At 38.6% G+C, this 18,557-nt stretch overlaps 1 protein-coding gene across 5 annotated transcripts in view; it reads right to left on the reverse strand.

The window, feature by feature from the left end:
• The window catches only part of MIA2 (MIA SH3 domain ER export factor 2), a 46,445-nt gene that overhangs the window by 17,083 nt on the left and 10,805 nt on the right, over positions 1 to 18,557 (reverse strand). For 2 of the 5 annotated variants that reach the window (XM_080395286.1, XM_080395285.1), the window contains exons 1-13: positions 13,886 to 14,484; positions 12,908 to 13,039; positions 10,347 to 10,368; positions 10,136 to 10,224; positions 9,665 to 9,736; positions 8,870 to 8,980; positions 8,588 to 8,659; positions 8,057 to 8,161; positions 4,427 to 4,549; positions 3,776 to 3,899; positions 2,160 to 2,206; positions 1,646 to 1,736; positions 290 to 428 (exon numbers count right to left, since the gene is read on the reverse strand). In XM_080395286.1, coding sequence (XP_080251412.1) covers positions 290 to 428; positions 1,646 to 1,736; positions 2,160 to 2,206; positions 3,776 to 3,899; positions 4,427 to 4,549; positions 8,057 to 8,161; positions 8,588 to 8,659; positions 8,870 to 8,980; positions 9,665 to 9,736; positions 10,136 to 10,224; positions 10,347 to 10,368; positions 12,908 to 13,039; positions 13,886 to 13,999 — 1,241 coding nt within the window. In that variant the 5' untranslated portion in view covers positions 14,000 to 14,484. Of the gene's footprint in view, positions 1 to 289; positions 429 to 1,645; positions 1,737 to 2,159; positions 2,207 to 3,775; positions 3,900 to 4,426; positions 4,550 to 8,056; positions 8,162 to 8,587; positions 8,660 to 8,869; positions 8,981 to 9,664; positions 9,737 to 10,135; positions 10,225 to 10,346; positions 10,369 to 12,907; positions 13,040 to 13,885; positions 14,488 to 14,585; positions 15,234 to 16,139; positions 16,238 to 16,363; positions 16,580 to 18,557 lie in introns of those variants that run through there. The other 3 variants (XM_080395289.1, XM_080395287.1, XM_080395288.1) reach the window with 3 other exon arrangements.

Consider the following 18,557-nt stretch of genomic DNA (forward strand, 5'->3'; position numbering starts at 1 on the left):
TTAACAGAAGAAAATATATAATCAAGTTTTCCAACTTTACCCACCTTATTTCATAGATTAAAAATATTTTTTTTTGCTTATCTTTCTGTACTTGCTTGTGGAAAAGTCCTAAAATAATATACCACTACTTTCACGGAAACAATTTCTATAAAATTACTGTGATCACTAACGTACATGAAGGTGTAACATAACAGTCTTCACAATTCAGAAAACTCTGGAAAGCAGTATTAAAATGTTCAGCCCCCCAAATCAAACAGTAAGCATTGAATATAAAAAGAGGAACCAGCACCTGTGTAGTTTCATTTCATTTTCTTGATAAAGCTCAGTCATTACTTTAAGTTTCTGCTGAAGCTTTTGAACTTCACTTTCAAAATGTTCATTTTCAGACTGCAAGGAAGCTTGTTGACTTTGAAGTTTTTCTATACGTTCTGTCAAATTCAGAGATAATTATATGGGGATAAGGCACAACTTACAAAATTAAAATATTTGCAGTATTTTGGTATATAAAGAAGTCTGTAAAAACCTTTGATCCTATGTTGATTTTATAATATAAGCAATAACATGTTTATGTATTTCAGTAATTTATACACATTGAGAAGTAGTACTGCTCCTTTTGATGGGAAACCTACAACTATACTCTCTACCTGCCTCAAAGCGCAGCTCTGAGCACGTATCTAGCCTTTGCTCCAAATTGTATAGCTTCTTTGAAAACAATGCAGTTTTGTAACTCACAATATAGATTTTCATTCAGGGCTCTTATTATTGTAATTATTCTACTAAAGTAGTAACGCTGGTACCATCATACACTCTTGCAGATTCACCCACACGAGGACTTGCTGAGTAGCCTGAAGGGATAACTCAGATTTGTCAAACTACCTTATCTTTCCAAATTAAAATCAGTCGTACTTCTTTTCTTATTTACTATTCCTATGCCTCTCCAAGAAACACAGAAAACTTCAATAAGTTTGAGTATCTTTATGGGACAGAGTTACGATCTACTTGTAAAGCACACCAGCAGAAAGAGTCACTTTAAAGGACTATCAAAAACTGAAAAATACAGTTTTACAGAGCATGTCATCACCCAAATAACAAAGCACAGTACATTCAAATGTGATGGCTACCCTGCTGGCTGTTACCTGTAATTACAGGCTTTAATTTGAATTCAAGTAGCAGATTTCACTTCATAAGGTTTAATACAGTATGTCCTACACAACAAAGGAAAAAAACCAGAGCATGACACTTTTAGGTTCAGTTTTCTAAATGCAGTATTTTCGACTCATTACAACTAAGCTACCATTTTTAATAGATAGTTCTAGAATTTAAACACTATCGTTTCATGTCCAGAATATGTAAAGACAGTATTATATATTTATTAACATCACTTTGCCCATGTGTTTTCAGATTCTATAACTTAAGTTATACCATATTCCAGCAGAGTATAACAAAATTTGCAAATGATGCTTTGCCTCCAAAATCAAATACTTTAAATAGCTAAGCAACTTAAACCTAAACAGGCATTTTAAAAATCAAGTAGAGCTATTAATGTAAACTTAATTCAGTTTTTACTGGACGTAATACAGCCTTTTACATCATTTTACAAAAACAGCATCTTACTAATCTTAAAGGCAAAACAACATTTATTTACCTGTAAGTTCTCCTTTAGCTTTATTTTCATCAGACAGTTTTGAATACATTTGATCTCTTTCCGTTTCCAGGGTCTTTAAACAAGCATTTAACTATAATCAAAATTTTAAAAAATAAGCATTTTAAGATTACCAGAAACTGTTTGCATGCAAAAATATCTAACTAAACATTAAAAGATCCTGAACTCTGTGATACTAATATCTATATGCCTATATATTAATAATTTTATATTTATCACATATAATAATATAATATAAATTATATCATAATATTAAATCACTATACTATAATAATATCTATATTATTTTCTATATTACGAATATTTTTATTATTTCTGTTTATCATTAATTTATATTTTATATATAAACATGTATTTATGTATAATATATAAATATCTTTATGTATTATATTATTATAATTTTACATTAAAGATATTAATCTATAATTAATCCTACCATTGCATATAATCTCTCTAGTTTCCCCCCTCCATCCACAAGTTTCTTAAAATCACATACCTTTGCAGCGTAGATCAATTTCTTTATAGTTCGTTTTTGCTGATCATCTGATTGACAGAATAGAATAATGTCACAAAAAAAAAAAAAAGCATAAAAAGGTTTGTGACAGATTACTACTGTTACCTTTTTTGTTTCTACAAAAAAGCAATCCCCATCATACCATGACAGGCATACAAGTACTGAGGCTTGAGCAACAGGACCTGAGCCAAAGCTGACCTCTAGATGAACCTGCCCACTGAACATTTTATATATATATATATTTAGCATCCAATCATTAGCAGAATATGCATGATCATTAGTGAAATATGTATGACCATTAGTGAAAAATGTAGCTGAAATAGAATATAACCATTAGTGAAGATATAGTACATCCTTCCTTGCTTAAAGGCAAGCGGCCAAGATTATGAAATGAGATATATGGCCTTGTCCGCAAACCGGTGGTTAAAATCAAGTAGATAAGGAAAACTCCCCTTGGTTCCTCCCTGAGCCCTGGCCAGGCTTCAATGAGATCTAAGAGGAGAGCAAAACCAGATGTTCCCACATTTGAAATTAGGTAAGCTTGTTTATTCAGTGGTATAAAAGCTGGAGCCTCTTACAGTGACCTTGGACACCTCACCTACGAGTGGATGCACTGTGTAGGACCTCCCAATTGCTGGGAAAGGTTCTCCAGATCCTCACTGTAACCGGGGCTCCCCAGCAACTGTGGATCTGGATTATGGCAAAGTATTAGGGCCATTAGCGATGGATCTTTCTTTACTGCTATAGTCTGTCAGATGTAGGAGTGACTAGGTGTATTACCTTGTCTTGTTTAATTCTTGCTGTATTATTTCATTTGCTATTTATTTCACTTACTATTCTATTGCTTTAAACGTAAGTAAAGATAAACTCACTTTAAGTAGGTGTTTGTGTCCCTTGTGCTGACCCTGTCTATTGGCAAAACAGGGGGCGGGGGGGGAAATTCCTGTATTCTAGTGCTTTGTTTGCCAATCAATCAGACTCAGAACATCAGAATGTTCATGTTAAAAATGAGATGCTGAATACACACTGCAAGATTTACTGGGATGTGCTCTATGATCAGCACCAGTATAAAAAGAAGCTGAAGTAACAATAAGGAGGAAGAAAGGCTCTCCTGTGCTGCTGTTTTGAGACGACCCACACCTACACTCATCCTTGTAGCCGCCTGCTACAAGTAACACCTGTATAAGGACAAGGAAGCAGAAATTAGGCTCCAAGGACCCACAGTTCTACTGCTGGGAGGAGTGTCAAGAAAAAGTGAAACAAGGTTTCCACCTAAAAATGTTTGAGAATCACTGCTTAATGCTAACATAGGCTAAAGTCATTTTGTAAGGGACCCAGCACTGAGTTTTTACCTCCCTCTGTGATAATAGGTATGTATGTTTTAGCTATATCCACACACTGCTAAATAGTAGCATACATTGTTGTTCCAGAGGTGTCCACACATCAGTCAACTGTGCAACATGAGTAACATAGGGTGATTTTTGAAAATCCAACTTCTACAAAGCTTATCTTTCAACTTTCCTGGAAGTTTGTTGGTTCCGTATTTCTAAAACATCCACTAAATTAATATTTAAGATGGGAAGCTATTGAAACCATACCTAAGTGCTCTCCATTCTCTGTTTCACCCTTTATATCTGTGTCCCAGTGATTATCTTCAGCATCATCATCTTCACTTATTGCTGAACTCCAGTCTTTCATCTTCAGTAAGTATTGTGTCAGCGACTAAGAAAAAGCCAAACAAAACACAAACAGTAAAAAAACATATAATCAATGAATATGTAGTTACCATTAACACTACTTTTCCAAGATTTCTGTCTTTTATTTAGTTCCCTTAGCAGATTAAGCGAGGCCCACATACAGGATCCTACATCTGATATTACTGCGGGTCAGCAAGTGTGATTTTCAGATAGCCAAGTATGCATGCTTATAGCAGGGCTTGTGTATGTAAAGTACATACATGTAAGAATACACTCCCAACTCCCATGCTCCAAATTTTAAAGAAAATCAGACACTCTATCAGAATTATGCCAGCTTCCAAGCTTCCACAGCTATCAGACTGCTCCTTTGTGCTGCTAAGCAACCTTTTTTGTTCAGCAGGAAACAAGACGTTAAAAGATGAAGACAGCAAACAAAAACCCAAAACAGCTTAATGCATATTAAGACAAGGAGAGCTTCTTAAGACTTTCTTGGAACTCAATGATTATCATCAGTCCAAACAATCTAATTCAATACTAGCTGTCGTAGTTTACCTTGACTTGACTCTCTTTATTTTTCAATACTTCTTCTATATCCGCTTTAGATGATTCAAACATCTTAGTTTGTTCATTTAGTTCACTAAATCGTTCACCCCATCCTTCAGCTTCTTGTAAAAGCTAAAAAGGTAAATAGCAGATCAGCATGACTGTCTATTACAACCGAGAATCAAGGATGAATAGTACTTGAGTCTGTTATGCATATTATTGATACGTAAGCAGAATTTTAACCTCTCACCTATCAGTAAGAATTAACAGACATAGACTGTAAGACTGTTAAACCTCAAGAGTTGAAAAATAAGGCTTCTATGTTATTGTCCAGTTGCTCTAGCTGCAATAGCTCTCCATTGTAATTAGCTCTTAGGACATTTTTAAACATTTATAAGAACAATTCAGTTAATAGTCCACTCAGTTTAAAAACCCTGATGTGACAATATCAATGGATATAAAATAGTGACAATTTGTATAACAGCTACAAACACTGAGGAATGGATGGAGAGGAGAACATTCATGCCCCAGTATGCACACACACTTCTGAAATTGTACCTGTCTTTTCAACCTAGAAGAGGTCAGTGAGGTACACTAAACTAGGAAGCTTTTTAGACAGCTGCTATTTAAATTCACGTGACTTGCAAAACCACATTACTTCTCCTCTCTCCTCCATACCTCTTAAAGTAATTTTAAAATTTTATTTTAAAAAAGCTTCCCTGTTAATGAAAGTCACAGAAACTGTCCCTAATCTACACCTACTAGTATATGCTTTTGTAGTTAACAAAAAAGACAGGCAGATTCCAATTTACAGACATCTCCCCATAAAATCTCATTTCACAAAAATACTTTGCAGCACTAAAGGGGTTAGTACACTTAAGCACCAGTTCATCAAAAATAGCCACTGCAACATATTAACTCATTAAACCATGCCTTCATATTGTGAGAACAAAACTGAACCGATGCAAGTTTCCGTTAAGACAAAACATGCAGTACAAAAACATGGGGTACAGCACAAAAAAAATTGTGTTAAGAGTCTGTCAAAAGAATATTGCTTAAAGTTGCACAACAGGCAACCAATTTAAAAACAGTCAATGTACAGAAAGGAATAACTAGGTTGAGCAACAAGAACACAACAGCCAGTTATACTAAAAATAAAACCAGAAAATGGTAATTAAACAGGGGAACTGCCATGCAAATAGACAAGCAAGCCTGAATACTACTTATCAAAGATGAACTAGAAGGCAAAAAGCAAAAAGTATATGACTAGAATTGGATGAACCTCACTCGGCACACAACTGCACCTTTCAAGCAGTAAAAGCCATGTATGAATTTGCAGCATCATGCAAACTACCTATGATGGATAAAACAAAAATACTCTTTATGCTAATACTGCCCAGAAAATGTACACAGGCAACTACTTTTATCATTAATTGTCACCCTCAAAGGCAAGCTATACTTTTAAGAGATTCCTTCTTCACAAAGCCAAAGAAAATAATCTGACATCAATTTATGTACCTGTAAGAATTACAATAAAGAGAAATAGCAAGGATTTGCAATGATCTAAAGCAATATATATTTCTGATGTTCCTGCAAAAAACAAGACACAGAAAGTTTGGAGTTCATTAACAGTTCCCTTGTTCAAACTAAAAGGCCCAATCCTCTCTCTGACACATCATAAATCTGAGACAGCACATCTGTTATAATATTTAAACTATGATGTGCCAGAAGATTATGACCCATTAGTGCAAATGGACAGAGGAAGAAAGTACTCTACTTTCTGTGAACAAATAACACCTTTGTTACCTTTTGCGCATAAGTGAAATTCCATCTTAAAAAAACAAAGTAAGAAAGAAAAATAAAAAAGGGATCTAATACAGCAAACTAATTCACATGCTTACACAACCTCACAAAAGCAAACACAAATAAGCAGATACTCTCTTTTCCTTCCTTATCAGGTACCATCAACTCTCATCAGGTTTACCAAAATACAATATACACAAATGTCTCAAAATACTAAAAACTGCAACAAAGCTCAGTTAACAACAAAGTGCAGTAATTAATCCCAGATAATATGGTTACGGAACAACCATTCCCAGGTTATTTTATCTTGAACAAATGCAAAGAACCTTAGTTTTATCTAGGAACCTGGCAAATTAATTACACTCTGGGAGTTGTTTTTACTGATTTTTTTTCCTGGGTTTGCTTGATATAAAATGATTGCCTATAAAATGTAGAGTCATTGTCAGCACTCAATATTATCTTACTCTAAGTACTATTTTTTACTAAAACGAAAGAAAGAAGATTCTTTTCACACAAATAATTGGATTATTTCTGTTTGAACCCAAGACATTACCAGAGAAAAACCAAAAAAATCCCTCTCTATGAAAACTTTGTGTACCGATTCTCAAAATTTATTACATAAGTATACTGTTACATTCGAAATAAAGCACCAAGACCAGACCCTTCCTCCTCACAGAAACAAAAAGGATGTATACATTAGACAAAGATTCCCGAAGGAAAATAAATATCAAGCAACTTCGTCTCACGGTGCTAACACCAAATCTAGTGTTTCTACACTCATAGCACCCAATAAAATTGCCTTTTTTTTTTTTTTGTGGTCACAAACATGTAATCCTAAAATTAGAGGAAAATACAAAGTTTTACTGATAACAGAGTTGTCAGAACTTAAATATTCCTCCTGCAGATCTTTTATTTCCAGTAACCTTTTTTCTTTGTTCTGAATCACTAAGTCTGACATGCACAAGGTTTTGATGGAGAGGACTAAAGCACTCCCCAGCTTTTTATCAGACTGCTAAAAACCAACAGGCCTGTACTTCTCCTCCTTCCCCCCAACAAGATACCTATCAGGTTACTGTTCAGACAAGGAGATCACCAGTTCGGAAAATAAGCACATAGCCATTAAAAAACCCCAAACCACCCAACCCCTGCCCCACCCCAGCCCCAAAAGCATTCCATGGAACATTTAGTGTTCCGAGATATTTTTTGTTAGGAAAAAAAATAGAATAATTTCATTGTAAACCAGTTACTGCACAGGACAACTATTGGATACACCGAACTTTTTAAAATAATCAGCATTCTTTGGGATCTGGCTATGGCACGGAGGAAAATAAACAGCTAAAATTTGGGAAGGAACAGTCTTCTCTGTCCCTTTTTATTACCTACCTAACTTTTCATTAATTCATCCACAGTTGTACTACAGTAAGTTTTTTACCTGCCTTTTGCATACTCTGCAATTTAATTTCTGGATCAAGTATAAGCATTTTCACTCTGCTTCTGTAAAAGATTCTAGCTGCAGACTTGCTCAAATCTTTCTGCTTTCCTCTAGGTCTCAGCAAAATTCTTGCTAGTCTTATATTACCACATGCTTTCTTTCTCACTCTATGCATGTTTCCCCACAATATTCCTCTAAATACTAATTTCTTTTTTTATAACAGGACTATTTCAGACAAAGTTATTCCAACAATCATTTTAAAGCCATGTCCTCATCCTCATACCATTTCCTAGAACACTCAGGGGTATTAACAAACATGTTGAGGGTGAGCTCCTTGGAGAAATCATATTTACACAGCGTCATAAGAAAATAAAATATCGTAAGGATAACCAGGAAGAACCTACCTGTTTCTCACTTTCCTGGAGATGGCAGTTTTCATCTACTGCATCTTGAATGGATGTCTTGAGTCTCTCTGTATTAACCTGATATACTTTTAAGGTGGACTTGGCCTAAGTGAAATAAAACATGTTGTTTAAATAGTATAGGTGAAGATGTAAGCGGAGTCACAATGGTCATTTGACTTACTTTCTTAGGTTTTGCAGCTGCGTTCTATATTTTCCCATATTTTCCCTACAGTTTCAACAGTTTTTCCTGACTGTAGTTTTGCAACACTATGTATCATGGTGGAGTAAGACAACAAAGAAAACACAAGGTAACTACTTCCCAATAAATGCCAATCACTGTATGAAATTCGAAGTTGCTAAATCAAGTCACACAAAATTACTCAGCCTTATAAAGTATTTTGTTTTACACAGCATATTATTTCTGCACCCTTAATAGAAAAAAAAAAAAAAACGACCAAACCCCTAAACAGCAACTACGTGCAGAACAGAGAAATTGCAAAGATTTGAAAACAGAAACTTGACTGGACATACCTCATCAATTTGTGACTGTATAGATTTTGCTTCATTCTCTAAAGACTCCACTTTCTTCTGAATTTCAGCCACCTGAAAATTATTAGTTGTCATATAGCTTCTTCCACAGATTTGACCAAAAAGGACTAGGCAATTAATAAAGTTATTTTAATTTTCAAACTAAGAAGGTTCTACTACCAAATCAGTAAAAAAAACCCTTTTCTTCTCTGGTGTATTTTCCTTTATGGGTGTCATTTTTCTAATATGCTACAGGCAGTATGACAGGACTCTATTTATTCTTACCAAGTTATCATTTTCTGATTGCTTAGATTTTTCTTCTTCCAGTTCTTTTTCTAGATTTTCGATTTCTTGGTTGAGTTCCGAGTTTGACTTGTTCAGTTTCTCATGCATTTCCTGAATCAAGTTGTTTTGACAGTAAACATAAAACATTTGACATTAATTATATATGAAGACAAGTACGTCTTAAATATGACAGCAACGTAAGTTTAACAAATTTCACCTTATCAAGGATAAATCTCAAAGTACTCTAGAGACTCTTGCATGCTAACAAAACCTGTACAGGATCTGAGGTGCAGAATGAAATCTATTTGGGGTTTTGTTACAAACATTTTATAAAGCCCATTAGGTATTTGATTCAATTTTCCAGAAATCTTTTACAAATCTGTTCTCAGTTTGAGGGATATAAACAATGTAGTGGTAGATTTTGTTTACAATTATGCTCCAGTAGCCTATAAAATATATTTGAATTAAATGTGATGTGAGAAAAAAATACTCCATGCACTATTCACTCTCCTAGAAACAGGAACAATTTACTTTCTAGAAAATGAAATACTGTCTAATATACCATTTGCTCTAATATCAATCACTTTTAATGTAATTGTTACAAAGCCATCTCAATTTAAATGCCTCACTTCTGTATCATTTTCAGTAACTCAGGACTAAAGTAACAATGCTCTCAATGGAAACAAGGTTTTGGGGTTTTGTTGGTTTTGGTGTGATTTTTTTTAATAGTGGCAGCATTTTCCCAAAGTACTGCCTTAAATGGTAGAAATTAATAATTTGCACTTATCTTTTTACCTCAAAAAAAGATGTGTCTGTTGATTCTCTCATAACATTACCATCCTTCAGAGACAATTCTAAATCTTCAAACTGAAAAGGAAATACCTTACGTCAGAATGTACGTAAAGAACTGCTTAAATAATAGCATTAATTCATGATGCTCTAGTCTGAAACATAGCCACCATCTAAACATTCACAAATGCTCCTTGCTGGAAGTCAGGAAAGCCTTAGCCCTAGTAGGTTATTCCAGTGACATAAAGCAAAGACATTTTAAAATTGTTTCCAGTGAAATATATCATATTATGAGTTAAAGGTAGAGCTTGCTAACACCTTGGTGCACTTAAAGGCACTGACAGGAAGAAGCAGTTAAAGAACCATTTTAAAAGCTTTTAAAGATCTTACTTTTAGATAAGTGTAGTATTTTAAATACTTGATAAATAGAACCGTTTTCTGTGACACATCTGAAAGCAATTAAGTGAGGACCATTACCTCTTTTTTGCAAAGGCTGAGTTTTTCAAGAATTTTGCATTTGTCTTCAACTAGTTCAGCAATTTTATTGGCAAGCTGTTTTTCCCTTCCTAAAAAAAAGGCAGACAGTTAAGTGTTGCAACATCCAAATAATTAAAAGAAGAAAAAAAAAAAGAAGAAAAAAAAGAAGAAAGTCATACTCCAAATAAACAGTATAAAAAAATACGCTTACCTACATAAAGTCGACTTCTAACCTGAAATAAAAAGAATAAATACTGAAAACATCTGGTCAATTACTCTTGCGTAGTATCTGAAAACTAATCTTTTAAGCTGTGGTTCCATATCAGTTTAACCATGAAACTTAAATGCAGTATATATAAATACAGGCTGCTGTTAAAAATGAGCAATTGCATCCTCTGCTCTTATTCCCTCCATGGCTGTGTGTTTACCCTGTCCTTCTCCCACTCTAATTAAAGAGAAAGAAGAAGGGAAAGGAGGTTAGTTTTCACCTGGATCACTTTGACAACATACCTCTGTATAGTAATCACATAACCGTGAGTGCCAACACAAGGTGCTAGTGGATATGCACAGCCAAAAGATAACAAAAGGGGAGGGAGGGGGGAGCTCCACATGCCAGCTCAGATGTAACTTCCTATAAAGACACCCCCCCCCCCCCCCAATACATTATAAACACAACAGAGCAGCAGTAAGGGTACTACTTGATGGGCACCCTGCCCAGATGCAACTCAGTGGGAATTGCCAAATCAGCAACTGCCATGTGGGGTCTAGTGCCCTAGAATCAAAATCTAACCAACTGTGGGATAGAATTGTCACAAATGGCCTGGACAACGTGACAGACGCAGAACTTGGCTGAACCCACACAAAATTTACAACACAGCATTCCTCTCAAGGCTGGGCCAGGATCATGTGCCGAACATACAATGGGTCCCTCAGATTTTCCGTTTCTTCCTCATCTAAAACCATGGTAAGGCCAGGGAGTCCAAGTAATAGAAAAGGGAGGAGAAAGAAGCCAAACCAAGCCCCATTAGTTTTGAGTAAGTAACCACTAATTCTTCAAAGAGCAGTCAGTGTAGTTTTAAGAACGGATGACTGAAAAACCTATCATTAACATCTTATCTAATGCCTCAGTCACATGTGCAGGAAGAAAACAATACTAGGGGTACTGCTTGACTTATTTCAGCTGAAATGCCTCTTTCATACCACCTAGAAGGATGCTGCTAGAAAACAGAAGGAATGACCCGAATTACAGGTACATTAACTTATACAAATCCCCTTCCAAACAATCTGAATTGCTGCTGCAGAATAAGGTGGCATTTTTCCAGATCTGAGTTGATGTCAGAACCCTAAAAATGCAGTTGCTCATATCTAAAAAACTAAACAGCTACACAACCTATCTTCAAACATGAGCATCATTACACCAAGCACCAAAATCACATTCTGTCTATTAAGAAGTATATAAAAACTGGGGAGAAATTCAGAATACTGAATTATGGACAGTGACCCCATTTCCTTAGTAAGGAGAGTATGGTAGGCAGCTGTTATTACGCAGATCCTTACTTACTCACAATAGAAGACAACCCTTACCTCAAAAAACGTAATCTGATTTGTGCATTAAAAGGTTTCAGTACCGTGTTTCTCAAAGTCATCAGCTTAGTCCTCACCAACAGCACACAGTAAATTGGTTCACTGTTCCGATAAACAGAAACAAGGTCACTGTTCAAAGTTTTAAAAGGTCTCCCTTGATGGGAATCCATCTGGATTGCTTTTGCTTAAAATTACCTTGAAAGACCTGAGCTGGCCTGGCTATAGCCAGGGTAGTCACAGAGACATCAATACACACAGCAATACATACGCCCTAGGGAAGACCTCTATACCCCGTGAAAATAATTTAAGGCTGACTTTGAAAGCCTGGTGTAGAAATTACAAAGGGACAGAAAAAGGAAGCCTTACTACAGTGAGTTTCATTGCATTTCCTCTAACGACAAGTCAGTCGGTACACCTCCAAACACCTACTGTCTTGACAAAACTGACTACTTCTCGATTTCTCTTTTAGAGGGATTCTAAACTCCATCACAACAGATTTAAAATGCTGAAACAGTATATATCTCGAACAAAATACCAACTTCAATTCAAACCATTAATGCACTCTACACAATCTGCATGTAATCTGAACACTTACTGTGCTGGTTTTGTCTGGGATAGAGTTAATTTTCTTCATAGTAGCTAGTATGGGCTGCGTTTTGGGTTTGTGCTGAAAACAGTGTTGACAATTCAGGGATGTTTTCATTACTGCTGAGCAGTGCTTACACAGAATCAAGGCCTTTTCTGCTTCCCACACCACCCCTCCAGAAAGTAGGCCGGGGGTGCACAAGAAGCTGGGAGGAGGCACGGCTGGGACAGCCGACCCCAACCGAGCAACTTGATATACCATATGACAGCACACTCAGCATGTAACGCTGAGGGAAAAAGAAAGGAGGTGCCACGTTTGAAGTTGTCTCATTTGTCTTCCCAAGCAACTATTAGCTGTGATGAAGCCCTGCTTTCCTGCAGATGGCTGAGCACATGCCTGCCAACGAGAAGTGGTGAATGAATTCCTTGTTTTGTTTTGCTCTGCTTGCACACACAGCTTTTGCTTTACCTATTAAGCTGTCTTTATCTCAACCCACAAGTTTTCTCACTTTTCTGATTATCTCCCCCATCCTGATGCAGGGGGAGTGAGCCAGCAGCTGCGTGGTCCTTAGCTGCCAGCTGCAGTTAAACCATGACACTTACTGACTGGTAACTTCTATACAGGAACAAGAGAATTGTAAAGGCTCCAACAATGCCAGCACAAATCACTATTTCCCACGGGAAACCGTACAGATCAGGACCAGGTCTCATGCCTTCAGGGAGTGAAGCCACAGCCTGAAAAACAACGTAAAAAGCTTCAACTAAAGGAAAACAGGTTAATATTTTCAACAGAAACAGACATTAAATGTTGACTTGGTTTACTTCCAAGGCTTGCACATTTTTCTTCCTCAGAACTCTGAGAAAATGGTTAACATAAGCCCTTGATTTTTAAATTATATGTTTACCAAGTGAAGAAAAAAAAAGAAAATAATAGTTCCAGCAAGATATGATGATGACTAGATAAGGCTCTGAAAACTTTTCCTTCAGAACCTAACACCTACGGTAAATTCTCCAGTGAGTTGTCTACATGTTTCACTGTTGGAAGAATCAATGCTAATAAGAATTTTATGATTTACTGGTAAAAAAATCTGCTCAACCAAGTTCAGTATGTTGGGTTTGTACGAACACAGTTAATGCTTCAACACGTTTTAAACACTTTAACTCAGGTTCTATTTGCAAACGGATGCCACTACTTACTCAAAGATATAACCTGCTGAATGCAGCTCACGTACTACGTGTGCCCTCTGTTTAAGAACGTGTTACTGTGCAGCAAAGCCTTAATCTTGATTTCTTTAATAAACTGGTCAGGCTGCCCCCATCTCAGGCCAAGAGGGGTGTGCGTGCGTGTGCCATCAGGGAGCCTTCGTGCCACCGCTTTGCCTTTTAGAGACCCCCATTATTCTCGACCCAGCGGCCACAGCTTCAGCAGGACGGGCGCGGCCCGGCCCCCCGGCCCCGCCACAGGCCGGTGCGGGCCGCTTCCCTCAGGCCCCAGCCCCTCGCCGCCCCCCCGCAGCGCCGTTTCCCCCAACGCCGCTGCACAAGCCGCCGGCCCCGGGCGGAGGCGGGTCCCGCACTCACCCTGCGAGCCCCTTCCAAGACCCAGCCGCAGTAGCGCTGCGCGCTCTCCCGCAGGCCAAGCCAGAGGCTGGCGGTGGCAACGTCCAAAGCATCGCCGCGGCCGCCGGCAGCCATCTTACCGCGGGCGGCCGCCCCGGCCCTCCGCCGCGCGGCCCCTTCCGCCTCGCCGCTAGACAACCGGCCTGTACCACTGCCGCCGGGCGGGGGGGTGCAACAGCGAGGGGGGGAACAGCGCGGGCACAGGTGGGAGCGGCCGGGGGGGCCCGAAGGGGGCGGCGGGCTGTACCACTGCCACAGGAGTGGGGGCGCAACACCACCACCGGCGGGAGGGAGCGGGAGATACCACCGCCGGGGGAGGTGTAAGTGCCATGGCGGCAGCGGGCCGCAGGCCTCACCGCTCCTCCTCGGCCCGGGGAGCGGGGTGCCTCCGGGCGCGGCTCCGAGCTCCAGAGCCGACGGGGCAGCCGGGCCGCAGGGGTGCCCTCCCCGGGGCAGCCCGGCGGCTCTGGGCTCTCCCGCACCTCTCCCGCCAGACCTTGCCTTCGCGTCACGGCCGCAGGCGGGAAGAACCGGCCGCTCCCCTCGGCGAACGCACGGCTCCGGCCCCCGCCCGCCGCACCGACGGGGCCGCACCGACGGGGCCCCGCTGGCCGCGGACCTGCCCCCGCTCCCCGTCGGCGTTCTGCGCGGGGAAACTCACCTCCCCGCTGGAGCCTGCTGCGTCCATCCGCACCCGCGTCTTTACAGAAATAAAACTCTTGAGGGCTAGACTCCCGGGGAGAGGCCTGGCTCCGGCCGGGGAGACGTGCCGCCTGGCCGCCCTGTGCCCACACCGGGAGCCGGCGCCGCCATTCGCCCGGCGGGGGGGCGGGGAGGGCAACAGGTGGGTGAAGGACCGGCGGCCGCTTGCGCAAGTGCCTTGTGTACGTGCGCAGCCGGTACCGCGCCCCACGGCCGCCGGGGTACCGCGCCTCACGCTCGGGGCAGTTCAATATAATTTAAACTAGATTTCTTCAGCTGAGTTTGTTACAAATCCATCGTACCGGGGCTGCTGATACACAAATGCACGGGAAGATGCGAGGAACCGTAGCTGCAATGCCACCTGGCAATGGGTTCTTTATCATCTCATTCACCAGGACTGTTTTTGTATTCTTTTTTTCCATAACTATTTTTCCACATGCACCCTTTTTCCCCCCAACATACACTAATTCTATTTTTGAAGTGCAAGGTGAGCGACTTGCCTGCAAAGCTGGTACCAACTAAGAGACAATGATGGGCAGAATGTGCAAGTGCCTTTTTTGGCCATATCAAACAATACAAGAATGATTTTGGCCATACAGTGAACTATCAATGAGCATTGAAATCCAGTCTGGTTCATGAGAGGGGGAAAAAAAATAATCCTTCAGGTTTTCCTGTCCTAGGCTGCAATTTAGCAGCATTTACATTCAGCATTTACATAGCCAGAGTCTATGTAAGTACACTGGAAAACGAGAACAAATGTATGTGGTTCTTAAACATCATTTATCCAATCTAAACAAAGTTAAACCAAAGTACCAAAATTAATGAATTTTACCATATACCACTTCACCTGATATTACTCTTCAGTTTAGAGGGGACAGTGCAACAACATCTACCTTTTCTCACATTCCTGTGGCCACATTGTTGCCTATGCAGTTATGTCCAGTACGGTCCACCTTCACTCTGTTCCTACATTTTGATACTTAAAGACATCCCCATAGCAATCATAATCCCATTTTGTATCTTACATATTTGCTTAGAAAATTATTTTTTAAATGCAACTATGAACTATGGGAATATTTGGGAATCAAGGCTTTGAAATTACCTTTTAATGGAAGTATTCTGGTTATTTTACCTATTTAACACAAACTTTCTAAGTCCAAGCAAATTTAGCCAGTACTGTTATGGGAACTAGAGGGAGCTGTGAGTTTCATGTAAAAAACCCACACCAAATGCTGGTATTTTGACCACAAAAGTGTTTTCCTGGCTGTTCTGTAAAAAAAATCCAGCACACTAAGCTCATCAGATACTGCAGTGCAAACACGAGAGGCAGATGAACAGTAGCTAACCTGACATTTTCTTATTCTATCTCATTTAGGTTCTCAGATACCCTCAGAAGCAAGGGGAAGGGTTTTTTTTCCTTTCTTTTTCTAGGGGCACTTTGTTGCAGAACACAACCAATAACTGGCTTAATTTTGCACTAATGTCAACATTGTATCACATAAAGAACTCTTACCTTTTTGATAATACTTGCGAATGCTGAAAATACAGATTTTATTGATTCCCTGATCTCAAGAGCATTTAAGCAGAGAAGTATCTGATATATCCAGCCTCCTGGTTTGTTCATAAGGGAGGGAAAAAAAAAAAAAAAGTTTTTACATTACAATTGTCAATATAATTCCAACCTTCTTTTTAAGATTGCAAGTTTATTTTCCTTAAAATTAAGAAACTTAAACTTACCATTACTTGGAACATAGTTCTGGATGGCATCTGAGAAAGGCTTTTTGACATCAAATGGGAAGTCAGCTACTGAACTGTCCATTTTTTCTTCAGAATTTACTGCAAGAACTGCTATTGCTTTTGAGTGTTGGTCACTGTCACAGTCCTTGTCTGCAGCTGCATTCATTTCATACTCCTCTGGTGTTTCTTCTAGCAGCTTTCTTCTAGTGCCTATTCCTGCAAATAATTGTGAAAGGAAGTCATGTTTATTTTCAAAGGATTCAACTTACACGCTTTTATAAGATATTAACCTCTACAGAGGTTTTTATTTTTATTTTCCTCAACTTAAAGCCAAACACTGGACCGTTACATTGGAGTAAAAATATGCTATGCATTTATGATTGAAGAAATGCTTGTTCAAACAAACTGGAAAAAGCTTTACAAAAAGAAAATTAAAAATGTGATGTAGGATTAAAGATTAACAACTTTCCACAGTCTAACACACTTTACTGTGAAATACAAGAAACTACAGGCATGCTTGTGCAGAAGGCACCCAACTTCCTCAGTTTCAGTGACTTAGAGCAAATTGCCTGATGCCAATAAAATACCATTTTCAAAAAACCCCACACTTTGCTTGGCCGATGTAAGAAAATAAAAATAAAATTACAAATTAATTAATTTTTTAATTCTATGCTTCAAGCCAGTACTGGCCAAAGATACACATCACAAATGATAGTCCAATAGTCAAAAGTGAGGAAGAGTAACTGGCTCTTAACTGCTACCATTGCATTAACTAAATCTGCACTATTAGATCCTCAAAATATCATAAGTAAGTCATTAACTACTATTAGTTAGGTGTGCTACCACTTCATTTCCAATCACCAGAAGGAGACAGTGTTGTAGCTGTTGTATTTTTTTCCCTCAAATGAAGCACATTTTGTTCTTGCTACATCACTGATAGGGAAGCATTAGCCCAGTACCTTTAGCTGCAATTTGGGCTGCACACTTTATTGTTATAGCAGACAAAAGCTCTGGCAGCTCTAGAGGAACATTCCTTTTTTCCATACATTTTTCTTGCCCAATGTTGAAATTGTGCCCCTTTGTGCAGACACAATCACCTGTTTCCTCTGCAAAGTGTTGTCCTTACGTGAGTAAAGCTGTGAATTCAAAGAATCTTTTCAAATTGCTGGTGCAGCTGCATCAGTTTGCTTCCCTTGCAGAGATGCTCTGCAGGTTGCTTAGTATCTTAACTTTAAATAAAATTGTTGGAATGTAATGCACAGGTTTGGTAAATCTGAGTGTTTCTCATACAATATTTGCCTGGTTTTCCTTGGGTTTGGGAACGTGAACTTTGTCTGCCTTACTATGGTTTTGCCAGTTTGCTTGTTTTCGCTGGATTCTGCAGCAGTATTTTTTCCAAAATGCCAAGCTGTCCTTCCTCAAATTTATCTTGCGTGATTTCTAAATTGATTTAATCATTTTCTGCATCTTCTGCAGATTTAGTAGTATCTTTTTCTTGTTCAGATTCCTTTTCTCTTAACTCCGTCTCATTCTTCTGTGCAGTATGTAATTCTACCAGCCCCATTGTCATCCCTATTTTCATTTGGGTTTTTTTTTAACAAAACATGCATCCTCAAACTCTTTTTCTATAAGCTTAATTATTAGTTTTACTAAATATATTTTCAAAGAACCCCGATGGTCTAGTAAAAATACTATCTGGAACCCTTTCTGTGAGAATATGATTTTTATTGTTTATGTTCCTGGACTTGGACTCTCTTTGATTTTCAGATTCTTTCTTTTTTTCTTTCTGCCTCCTATCTTGTTTTAGTCACAGCAATTAATTTTTCAGTATTATTCAGTTACAACAGTGTCTTCTTTTTCAACATGTACTTTATCAGCCAGGTTTCTGAGCAATCCCAGGTTTCCAAGATCCAATTAATCTGTTTTTTTTTAATAGCAATCTGAATTTCTAGTTTGAGGAGATACTAATTGGACATGCTATATTTTTTTTCTTTAAATTTGTCTTCTATTGTAGAAAGCTTCTAGGGTAAAAGTTCACACTCAGTCAGGCTAATACCATGTGACTGCTCTGTTACTTTTGTTGTTAATACATTTTCTTTATAATTTTTTTTTTTTTTACTTGAATTCAGTTGAAGACTTTGGTATTATTTTGTCTTTTGATGATGCGTTCCAAAACGGTTTCATTTTCTATGTT

Source organism: Falco punctatus (genome assembly GCF_963210335.1).
Source record: "Falco punctatus genome assembly, chromosome: 7".
In the NCBI taxonomy this organism is placed as follows: domain Eukaryota; kingdom Metazoa; phylum Chordata; class Aves; order Falconiformes; family Falconidae; genus Falco; species Falco punctatus.